The sequence below is a fragment of the Oncorhynchus mykiss genome, chromosome 25 (assembly GCF_013265735.2).
Source record: "Oncorhynchus mykiss isolate Arlee chromosome 25, USDA_OmykA_1.1, whole genome shotgun sequence".
Taxonomy (NCBI): domain Eukaryota; kingdom Metazoa; phylum Chordata; class Actinopteri; order Salmoniformes; family Salmonidae; genus Oncorhynchus; species Oncorhynchus mykiss.
Window position 1 is genome coordinate 8,064,061 of NC_048589.1, and position 12,049 is coordinate 8,076,109.

At 39.8% G+C, this 12,049-nt stretch overlaps 1 protein-coding gene across 1 annotated transcript in view; it reads left to right on the forward strand.

Moving 5' to 3' along the window:
- LOC110505296 (SH3 and cysteine-rich domain-containing protein) overlaps positions 1 to 12,049 on the forward strand; it is an 86,587-nt gene that overhangs the window by 34,131 nt on the left and 40,407 nt on the right. The window contains exons 4-6 of the mRNA XM_021584440.2: positions 958 to 1,039; positions 1,358 to 1,464; positions 10,500 to 10,581. Of these exons, the coding sequence (XP_021440115.2) occupies positions 958 to 1,039; positions 1,358 to 1,464; positions 10,500 to 10,581 (271 nt within the window). The remainder of the gene's footprint in view (positions 1 to 957; positions 1,040 to 1,357; positions 1,465 to 10,499; positions 10,582 to 12,049) is intronic.

Consider the following 12,049-nt stretch of genomic DNA (forward strand, 5'->3'; position numbering starts at 1 on the left):
ACTCTTTCTTGGGTGAGATACTGATTCAGAAAATTGAGGCTGTCTACTGTCATTTTTCTGGATATACGAGGGACACATCTCTGATGGGAAATATTGATTGTATGGGAAGCAGTAAACACAGAAATGTCATGGTTAGATAAATGATAGTCTGGGGGAGTGTCCTTGTAAGAACTTGGTATGTGGGGAATGGGACAGGACTTAACAGCAAAGAGACTGGTATACATCTTCTTAATGACTTTGGGGCTGTATTCAAAAAGGGTTTCAGAGTAGGAGTGCTGATTTAGGATCAGGTCCCCCTCCTGTCCATAGAATCTTATTGATTATGCTCTAAAAGGCTAAACTGATCCGTGATCAGCATTGTTACTCTGAAACTCTGTGAATACGGGCTATGAAATCTGCTGTATGGCACTCTGCCAGCTTAGTTGTTCAAACTGTACACAAGCTACTTAAAGTAACAGAATTGATGCTGGACTAATCTGCTTCTGGTCCAGATGCACTTCTTCAAACAACCCTCATTAAGAAATTTTAACTAAACATTAGGTAATAATGTTTAGCATGGCTGATGTAGGGAGAGTGATCAGCAGGTGGTTTACGGGGGGGAAATAGGAAGGACATGTCACAGTGGTCTGAAGTGGTGAATATGTTTTAACCAGTTTTTCTCGCCTGGAATATGTCTAAAATGGCTCCTCTGCTTTGGCCAACTCATTGTCAAGACAAACAATGATGTTGCGTGGTTGAATGCAGAAACACTCTGATACCCAGACTAAAGTACAGTATAGACAAATACAATTTGATTTGATTAATACAGTGCATGTGGAAACTTAACAGAGAAATTAGGTTATGCAGTGGCTCTAATGTATTTTGCTGGTGGTGTGCTGTGCTGTCTGTTGACGTATCGATCCATCACTCACTATGATGTTCCTGCCCTCTCTTAACCTCTCCCTCCCCCCTCCACAGCCAAAGGGCTTTCGACGGTACTACAGCTCCCCACTGCTGATAACGGAGCAGTTTGGCTACATCAAAGAAGTCATGCCCATTGGTAAGCGCACTCTCTTTCCTTTTGCCTTGACAATACTCTAGAGATGTCACTACAAACCAATGTGCATGAACAGAAGATACTCAGCTATTATTGGTAAGTTTCCTTAATTATTAAGAAAAGTATATTTTGTTGTTGAAACCAACACGTTTCGGCAAATGCCTTCATCATTTACTGAGACAAGACAAAGGACTTTATATTCCTTTCAAAAGGACAACATGAACAGTAGGTTACATTGATACGCAGCTAGACTGTCATGTAGGGGTTCTTGTTGTGTGATTGCTTTGACTGAAAATAGGTTTTCTCAATGTCTCCTCCCAGCTTGTGGCAGTAAAGTGGACCCTGTGTATGAAGCTCTCCGGTTCGGGACGTCTCTGGCACAGAAGAACAAGAGGGCCAGTGGCTTTGAGTCCCCCCACAGAAACTCTGTAAGAACAACAACAACAACACAATGTATTAATGAAACAACCTCATCAGCAACTCAACAGCTGACAGTCATTTAGGAAACTACTCCATCAACAGTAGCAGTGTGTGGGTAAAATCACTGAGGAAGCCAAGCCAAGCCAGTTAAAAAGCCATATTACAACCTGTTGTGATAATTGCGTTGTTTGCTCTATAACCCATTCGTTCAAACGCAACCGAGATATACAATAATAAGGCCGTGACCATAAAGACAACAGTCTCACAGTGGCGGAATATATTCAACTACACATACGTTTGTTTCATCACAAAACCGGTGAAGTTCACAAAGCAAATATTGCATGTAATACGTTATACCTGTTATACGTAATGCGTTCACCTGTAGCATGGTCAATGAGTTCATCCTTTCGACAGTTTACTAAACAACTACTGATTTTGAACCACGGAGTTACCGCAAGTCGCCACAAAGACAACAGGAGCACTGCCTCCGCTATTCAAGCACTATTTCAACGTAAATGTTTAAACATCATCAAATCAACAAGGCTATATATGCTTAGTTTAATACACTGGAAACAAATGTAAAGATACCAAAAACAATTTAGTCCAATCAATGTGGCTAAATATCATGTGGCTGCCCATGGTACTGATTTATCTGTGTGTGTGTGCGTGCGTGTGTGCGTCCGTGCTCATGCAAGTAAAACAAAAAATGTTGACTCACCCTACTTGCAGACTAGTTGAACGCCAATGTCATCCTCCTCTCTTTCATGTTGGCAAAATGGTTTATGGCTCAGTCATACAGTACACTTTTAGTTTTGTTGTCATAGGCTACCTAGCTAAAATGTTTGCTAGCTTCAGTTCCTCGCATGGGCAACAATGAACCAGCTAAGTTAGCTAACTAGCTAACGTGAGCCTACTGGGATACATCTAGGCTACATATTGAACTTCAATCGTCTCAGGCCAGTGGCACAAAATATGAATTTATTGTTAGATCAGAATTGCCATCATAATCATTGGTCTGTACAGAGAATTAAGCCAAAAACACAAGTCCAAATCCCCATCTCCATCCATGGCTTAGGAAAGGCCCGATTTATCAAGCTAGCTACTGCAGGACATCAACACAGCAGATCAGAAACAGACAAGTTTGAAAATGATGTTTTGCTTAGGAAGTGTTTTGATTGCTCTGAAGCCAAATCCAAACTGGCTTCCCTTGGTCGGGCATTTTGCTGCACCAAGACAACCCACAGTTCAGCTCAGCTCAACGATGACTGGCTAATTATTTTAGGCCAAATACCAAATGGCCAAATGCTTACAGGTCTCAATCAATCAAATGCTTCTGCGGCAACATTTTATACAATTTTGTTCCAGACAGCATCAGATACATGGGCTACACATACTGAGATTCAGCCACTTGCTAATTCATGGAAATGTATGAAAACACAGAGAGACGAAAGATAAATGATTTTAAAATTTTTATTGGTTAAATATTTGGGGACGCCTGGCTTCCCTTTGAATCCACTGCCCATCAGCAACACATAGTGATTCATAACTAGTTAACTAATAGCTACAGTATGTCAAACCAGTGGCTAGGCTACTAACATAACAATCATTAAGCAGGTGATTTTAATGTGTTTATGTCATGAAGTTCTGTGCTTTGGTGCTTCTCTTTCATCTTTAATGCCGAGCGATTAGTGCTTTTTGATTTCGGTTCGGATTGATTATAAAAAAATGATCACGGGTTTCGATGCATTATGTGGGTTGAATGCTGTAACAATGAATAAAATAATGAATACAAGTCCCATGATGGTAGTGACTGCCCATTACTGCTCATCACTTATTAACCATCATATATTACATTTCCTTTACATTAAATCAAATATTTGTTTTATTTTATGACTATGAGCCTATGCTGTCTGACAAAATCACTGTTTTAGGAGTTTTTCAAAGTAATTAAGGCATACTTTTATGGCTGCTGAATACCAACTATCAATCACTTAGATCATGTATTTTCAGGCTCGCGAAGCAACTGCTTTCCATCCCTCTAGATCGTGGGTTCTCTCTTCTCTCAGTCTCCATGTCTGCTCCTCACAGACCGGATAAGTTTAACACTAGAACCGCCATAGCCGAACGGCCACTGGCGTTTGATTTTGTAAATAAAAAAATCTGCTCCCCACCAAAAAACGATGTCCTGCCCCTTTCCTGACTTTCCCTAAATGTTTTTAGTTTACACTGCTCGTTTGTCAGAATTTTGAAATCACAAACAGAAAAGTATTTAAAGCCTTCTTACCCATTTTTGTCACACCTATTCCCAACTTAATCCCCCAAGACAATGTGCTGTAGGTCGTTGGTACCCAGCCAGGCGCTAATGCGACTCTCTTTCCTCACTGAATGAACGACAAATGGATGAATGGGCAATAATTATGCACCTTCACAATTGAATTTAAATTAGGCCTAACTGAATGATAAGGAGGGTGAATGATTAGGAAGGTGAAGAGGTTGATTTAATTTAGAAAGACAATAGTGTAATGATGAGTTTGTGTTATGCTTATTTATCAGCGTTGGCGCTCAGTTAATAATTTGACCACGCACCTTGCAGGTTGATACCATTCTCTTTTACGTTTTACTTTGTAAAAATAAGCTGTTGAAGGACTGTTTTATTTACTGTAACTCTATTACTAATCAAATGTATTGTAAGGTAAATGAAGACATGCTATGTGTTGCAGTAGGTCTTTAGAATAATGCAAAACATATCCTTGACTCTATCCAAGTTGATGAGCGGGAAACACACGATGCCAGTCAGCCGGCACAGCAGGCCCATCGAAACTACACCTAAACTATACCAAAACTAATTTCACACATAATAAGAGTTAGCCAATAGACAAGATTACATTTACAATAATCTGATGAGTGACAATATTAAGCCTATAAATTGTCAAATTGTACATGAAGAGATGGGCGCATTTTGTAATTGACAGATGTAGGAAAAGGAGCATCGCTTTATCAAATCCTCCTTCATGCAGGTAAAATATTTTCATTTCTATGACACTTACCTTTTTCAAATAACTCTCAAAATTCAAGAGGTGCAGCTCTATTTCCAAATCTAATCTTTTCCAAGAATGTCCGTGCTCTGGCTGTGCGGCAGGCCCCTAGTGGTTAGACTGTTGGGCCAGTAAACGAAAGGTTGCTGGATCGAAACCCTGAGCTGACAAGGTAAAAATCGGTCATTCTGCCCCTGAGCAAGGCAGTTAACCCACTGTTCCCGGGGTGCCAAAGATATGGCTGTTGATTTAAGGCAGATCTCGTACAACGCTGTGTACTACTTCCTTCACAGAACACCTCACAAGTCCTCAACTGGCAGCTTCATTAAATAGTACCTGCAAAACATCAGTCTCAACGTCAACAGTGAAGAGGCGACTCCGGGATGCTGGCCTTCTAGGCAGAGTTGCAAAGAAAAATCCATATCTCAGACGGGCCAATAAAAATACAAGTTTAAGATGGGCAAAAGAACACAGACACTGGACAGAGGAACACTGCCTAGAAGACCAGTATCCTGGAGTCACCTCTTCACTGTTAATGTTGAGACTGGTGTTTTGCTGGTACTATTTAATGAAGCTGCCAGTTGAGGACTTGTGGGGCATCTGTTTCTCAAACTAGACACTCGAATGTGCTTGTCCTCTTTCTCAGTTGTGCACAGGGGCCTCCCACTCCTCTTTCTATTCTGGTTAGGGCCAATTTGCGCTGTTCTGTGAAGGGAGTAGGACACAGCATTGTACGAGATCTTAACAGTTTTCAGCTGTGCTAACATAATTGCAAAAGGGTTTTCTAACGATCAATTAGCCTTTTAAAATGATAAACTTGGATTAGCTAACACAACGTGCCATTGGAACACAGGAGTGATGGTTGCTGATAATGGGCCTCTGTACGCCTACTATATGTAGATGTTCCATAAAAACAAATCTGCTGTTTCCAGCTACAATAGCCATTTCCAACATTAACTATGTCTACACTGTACTTCATATAAATTTGATGTTATTTTAATGGACAAGGAATGTGCATTTCTTTCAAAAACAAGGACATTTCTAAGTGACCCCAAACTTTTGAATGGTAGTGTACATATGAGATGAGTTAGGCAACATATGTAAACACTATTAAAGTGACTAGTGTTCCATTATTAAAGTGGCCAGTGGTTTAAAGTCTGTGTCTCTAATGCGCTAGTGATGGCTATTTAACATACTGATGGCCTTGAGATAGAAGCTGTTTTTCAGTCTCTCGCTCCCAGCATTACTGACCTCACCTTCTGGATGATAGCAGGGTGAACAGGCAGTGGCTTGGGTGGTTGTTGTCCTTGATTATCTTTTTGGCCTTCCTGTTTTGGCCTTCAAGTGCTGTAGGTGTCCTGGAGGGCAGGTAGGTTGCCCCAGGTGATGCATTAGGCAGGCAGCACAACCCTCTGGAGAGCCCTGCTGTTGTGGGCGGTGCAATTGGCGTACCAGGCAGTGATACAGCCCGACAGGATGGTCTCAATTGTACATCTGTAAAAGTTTGTGAGGGTTTTGGTGCCAAGTCAAATTTCTTTAGCCTCCTGAGATTGAAGAGGTGCACGCCGAGGAACTTGAAGCGTTCCACCTTCTCCACTGCTGTCCCGTCGATGTGGATAGGGGGGTGCTCCCACTGCTCCCTCTGCTGTTTCCTGAAGTCAATGGATGAATGGGCGATAGAAACCAGATAGAAATTGATAATGGTGCATGTCACTTTAGTTCAGTTTTGGTTAGCTGTAGATGTCGATGTGGATAGGGGATAGGGGGTGCTCCCTTTACTGTTTCCTGAAGTCAGTGGATGAATGGGCGATAGAAACCAGATAGAAACTGATAATGGTGCATGTCAATTTAGTTCAGTTTTGGTTAGATGTCAAAGCCAAGTACTTGCTCAATGGCTTTTCATATCTGGAGAAAGATGAAACCAGGCCAGCGGGTGAGCGATTTTCTGAGACTGTGGGTTTGAGACTTGTGGAGCCTTCCATGGGCAAAGACAAAAATGTGACCATGGACAACTTATTCACATCAATTTCCCTGGCAGACAAATTGATTGCAAATAAGACTAGCCTGCTTGGAACAGTGAACAAACAAAGGCGGGAGCTTCCCCCCTCTGCGCAAAACAACATACCAGTGGAGCTGTGGTAAAGCAACACTCATGGTGTACAGATGTAAAATAAATAAGTGTTTGCATCCTCAGCACCATGCATCCCATTGTTGCCATCGGCAGTGACCAGAAGAAGAAACCGGAGACGGTGACAGACTGCAATCGCACAATGGTATATATCTCTGCCATATACAGATAGCCTTTCCACCTGCCAAACACCAAATATGGTCCCCTTTTATTATATTACATTCATATTATTACTATTAGTATTATTATTCTATATAATTCTAACCTATTCTATTTTATGTAATAGTTTAGTGTGGGTGCACTCGACCAGATGGCAAGACTGTGCTCTGTAAAAGGAGGTACTCGCAGCTCTCCTGTTGTGGTGTTTTACAACGTGCTCGACATGGGTGCTATCAACGCGTACGTGTTGTACAAGCAATGCCTTGATAAGACAGTCAGCAGGAGAGATTTCATCATGGATCTGGCATGTGAGCATTGTGAGAACCACATGAACACCAAGAAAGAGGCTACAGCCGTCAAGCAGGCTGCCAAGGCAGCAGGTCCTGCTCTCCCTCTTCCCCAAGCACCACAGTTCCCACTCGGGAAAAAGAAGACAATGTCAAGTAGGTGCACGCGGAATGAGGCACATTTGTTCACACAAAGCCCCGAAGCTGTGTGCTGACTGTGGACCCGAAGCATAAAGAGAATTGATTCATGTGTAAAGGCACGGGTAGAAGGGCATAATACAGTGTCTGATACGATCAACAAATGATTGTTTTTATATCTTGTCATGAATATATTTCCACAAATATTTATTCATGCAATTAATCCTTTGCAATTGTTCATGCACTGGTGCTTTTGTTTAGGAATACAGCAAATGATTTCAGCTGCGCAGCTGGCTGTTTGTATTATTATTATTTATCACGTTTCAGGAGAAGACCCAGATGCAGACAGTGTCGAAGTGACAACGTTTATTACTAGAACAGGGGGCAGGCAAAACCACAGGCCAAGGGCAGGCAGAGGTCAGTAATCCAGATCCGAGTCCATAAGGTACAGAATGGCAGGCAGTCTCGGGGTCAGAGCAGGCAGAGGTCAATAATCCAGGGTGGTGTGACAAGGTACAGAACAGCAGGCAGGCTCAGGGCAGGCAGAAATGGTAAAAACCAGGAAAACTAGAAAACAGGAACTAGAAAAAAGACAGCTGCAAGGGGAAACCGCTGGTAGGCTTGATGAACAAAACAAACTGGCAACAGACAAACAGAAAACACAGGTATAAATACACTGGGGATAATGGGGAAGATAGGCGACACCTGGACAATTATTATAATTTTAGTTTCTTCTTTGTCTAAACAAGCTGTAACTGGACATGATTAATTACTATAACTCTATTACTAATCAAATATACAAATAAAGTTGATCAAATGGATTAAACTTTAATGTTTTAATTGCAAGGGAAATTAAAATAGGCTATAGGCCTATGTTTTTTCTAGGACTTTGTAGAATTATACAAAACACTTCCTTGACTCTATCTAAACATTTATATATTTTATATATTTCCACGCATATTTCTTTATTGAATTAATCCTTTACAATAGTTTATGCACTATTTATTAAGCATTTATTTATCAAGCATGTTTGCGCACTTTGTGGGTTGATATGCATCTGATGCATATGCTAAAGAGGACGCCTCGTAACGTTCCTTAGCGGATACTTATATGCTGAAAGGCCATGCGGTTCTAGTGTTAAGCGGGCGCACAATGGATTATGGTCATTGTAGTTAATTACCACATTTTCTGCCCTAAACTATGTCGAATATTGGATGGTTTGAAACTACAACTCCTTGCTACATTGCACAGTTCAGCCTTGATCTGATTTATCTCTACAGAAACAGCTCACAGAAGAAAAAAAAAACATAACGAAATGGTATTCAAATAATTTAAGCAATTAGTTGTTTAAAAAACAAAAAATAACTGGACATTTTGGAATAAGCATTAGCAGCATTAGGGAAGGGAAAGGGAGAGGGGATACCTAGTCATTTGCACAACTGAATGCATTCAACCGAAATGTGTCTTCCGCATTTAACTCCTCTGAGTCAGAGAATAAGTGTAGGGACTCAGTACATTAGGACAGATACTGGCACCTAGGAAACGTGGTGTATCTGTGCTCCGGCACAGTTGTGTGGCTGCTGCTACACTGGCTTAATTGATTAGAGTTCGATCACTCATTTTAGCCTGGCAGCATGGTTGACGGGTCAAGTTAATACATTATGTACTTTATATATTCTGTTATATTCAGCTGGACTAATGGTACAGATGAGAGACACACATTGAAGTACGTGCCAAAACTAGCGTGCTCTGTTTCTTACAGCAATGATTGGAATGCAATGATTGTACAATTGAAACAAAGAACAGTATGAAAAGCTACAGTACAGCAGCTTCAATACAGGTGTCCTTGTTGTATGTTTACTCCAGCTCTTTAATATCTGATCGTCAGTGGTTGAAAAAGTACCTAATTGTCATACTTGAGTAAAAGTAAAGATACCTTAACAGAAAATGGCTCAAGTAAAAGTGAAAGTCACCCAGTAAAATACTACTTGAGTAAAAGTCTAAAATTATTTTATTTTAAATATACTTAAGTATGAAAAGTAAATATTTCAAAATATACTTCAGTATCAAAAGTAAAAGTATAAGTAATTTCAAATTCCTTAAATATGGCAAACCAGACGGCACGATTTTCTTGTTTTTTTTTACATTTATGGATAGTCAGGGGCACACTCAATCAGACATAATTTACAAATGAAGCATTTGTGTTTAGTGAGTCCACCAAATCAGAGGCAGTAGGGATGAGCATGGATGTTCTCTTGATTAGTGTGTGAATTGGACCATTTTCCTGTCCTGTTAAACATTCAAAATGTAACGAGTACTTTTGGGTGTCAGAGAAAATGTATGGAGTAAAAAGTACATTAGTTTCTTTAGGAATGTAGTGGAGTAAAAGTAAAAGTTGTCAAAAATAGAAATAGTAAAGTAAAGTACAAATACCCCAAAAAATGACTTAAGTACAGTATTTTTTTAAAGTATTTTTACTTAAGTACTTTACACCACAGTTGATCGTGTAATCAATTACAGCCAATAAGGAGTAAATATGACCAATAAAGGAAATCTAGGGGGGATTGGAATGACGACTCCAGGAGAGATATCTGCTCATGAAAAACGCTCAGATTACAGAGCTTTTAGACAGAGAGGAGGACTCGAAGACTCAAAGCATAAAAATTACACCTTTCATCTCCTGCAGTTTATCTGTGTAAATCTCACATTAACTGTACTGCGACTTGAATCAGCCCTTTCTACAAGGATGTCTCAAAGCAACCAGGGCAGTCCTGTCAACGGCAACTGCTACGGAGTGGGTCTAAAATACTATGTGTTTAGACACTGGGACAATGTGATCACAGCAAGGGTTACCATCAATGATAGCAGAGGGCAAACTCAAGTAAACTCAGCTCACCCAGCCCTTTTGCTTACCACTACATACAATAATAATGACCGACTGCAGATTTTGAGCCCATATTACTTTACTTCCACATTCAGTTGATTGGATCATCAGTGTTGTTATGATTCCTTCAACTGTAGCCCAGTCATAATATTAGTCAATGTTTTGGAGCTCCATTGAGCAGCTTTTGTAAATTCAAGATAACATCAAAGCTTTTATGGTGGTCCTGAAAGTGGTCCAACATCTAGACCACCCTCTACGATTCTCAGAAGTGTGGCAAACATTAGGATGTTGTAGAAAGCAGTGTTCCTCAGTGTGTGCATGTTCTGGGTACCTATCTACTGTATGACAGGTGATCTGAATGACTGGTATCAATCTGTCAGTTAGATGTAATAGCTTCTATCTGCTCCCACAGACCAGTGACTTGGCCCAGGTTCCAGAAGAGGCCGTCGCTCACAGCAGTCAACATGAACTCACCAGGAAGCACAGTGATAATGGTGAGTACTGTACACAGTGTACTCGGTGGAGTAAAGTACCTAAGTAAAAATACTGTAAAGTACTACTTGAGTTTTTGGGGTTATTTGTACTTTACTAACTATTTATATTTTTTTTATTTTTTACTTCACTACATTCCTAAAGAAAATAATGTACCTTTTACTCCATACATTTTCCCTGGCATCCAAAAGTACTCGTTACATTTTGAATGCTTACCAGGCTCGGAACTAAAAGCACTCGCATTAACATCTGCTAACCATGTGTATGTGACCAATAAAATCTGATTTGATTTGACAGGAAAATAGTCCAATTCACGCACTTATCACGAGAACATCCATGGTCATTCCTATTGCCTCTGATGGCGGACTCACTAAACACAAATGCTTTGTTTGTAAATTATTAATTATGAGTGTTGGAGTGTGCTCCTGGCTATCTGTAAAAAAAAAAAAAAATGGTGCCATCTGGTTTGCTTAATATAAGAAATGTGAAATTATTTATACTTTATCCTGAAGTATATTTTATTTTAGAAATTAAATTTACTTTTGATATTTAAGTACTGTATATTTAAAACAAAGTACTTTTAGACTTTTACTCAAGTAGTATTTTACTGGGTGACTTTCACTTTGACTTTTTCCACCACTGGGTGTACCAAGAGGCAGCCATTAGTGACACTGGGAAATGCACTTCTGTTATGCATAGACATTATGAATGAAACATTACTGACTACTTAATGATATCTCCATAATCTTAAAAATGCTATACCTAGAATTTATCAGAATGTCACCCCTAAAGTGGAAGCTAGGTGAAACAAATCTCCCCATCCCATGCATCCTATTTCTTCTAACATGGCGGAGGGTCGCACATGAGCCTTTTACTTTAGGCTTTAGTCCACCAGCTTCAAAGGGCTGTAAAAAATAATATTTTTTGTTATTGCAAATATATTTCATAGCAATTTAGATGGTATAATGATTCTCTACACTTTTCAGTGCTTGTTTTCTCATGTAAACAGAAATTGAGCGATTTTAGCATCCAGGAAATAACAGTGCGATTTCTACATTGGCCACTTGACCCGATTTCCACTAGATAACATAGCCACAAAGTCAAAACAGCTTTCCTATTTTAACAAAAGATGCCGCTCCGGCCTGAAAAATCAATAGCCGAATATCACAGCCAATTACAACACTGGCGAGTAAGTAATACTGTGAAACACTATCATTCCGCTATTACTGCAGATATACACTGAGTATACAAAACATTAAGAAAATTATAGAACTTCAAGGTGAAAGTATTGCCAGAATAGGAATTGGACTGTAGTGAAAAGTTTATCATGATTGTATAACATACAGTATTTCAGAAAATCAATTATATCAATGTATGAATGAATCTTACGGAACCCGGGAGGTGACATTGACTGAGCTTTTCCGTAGAATCCGTAGAAGGCCTTGCAAAACAATTGACCAATACACCAAA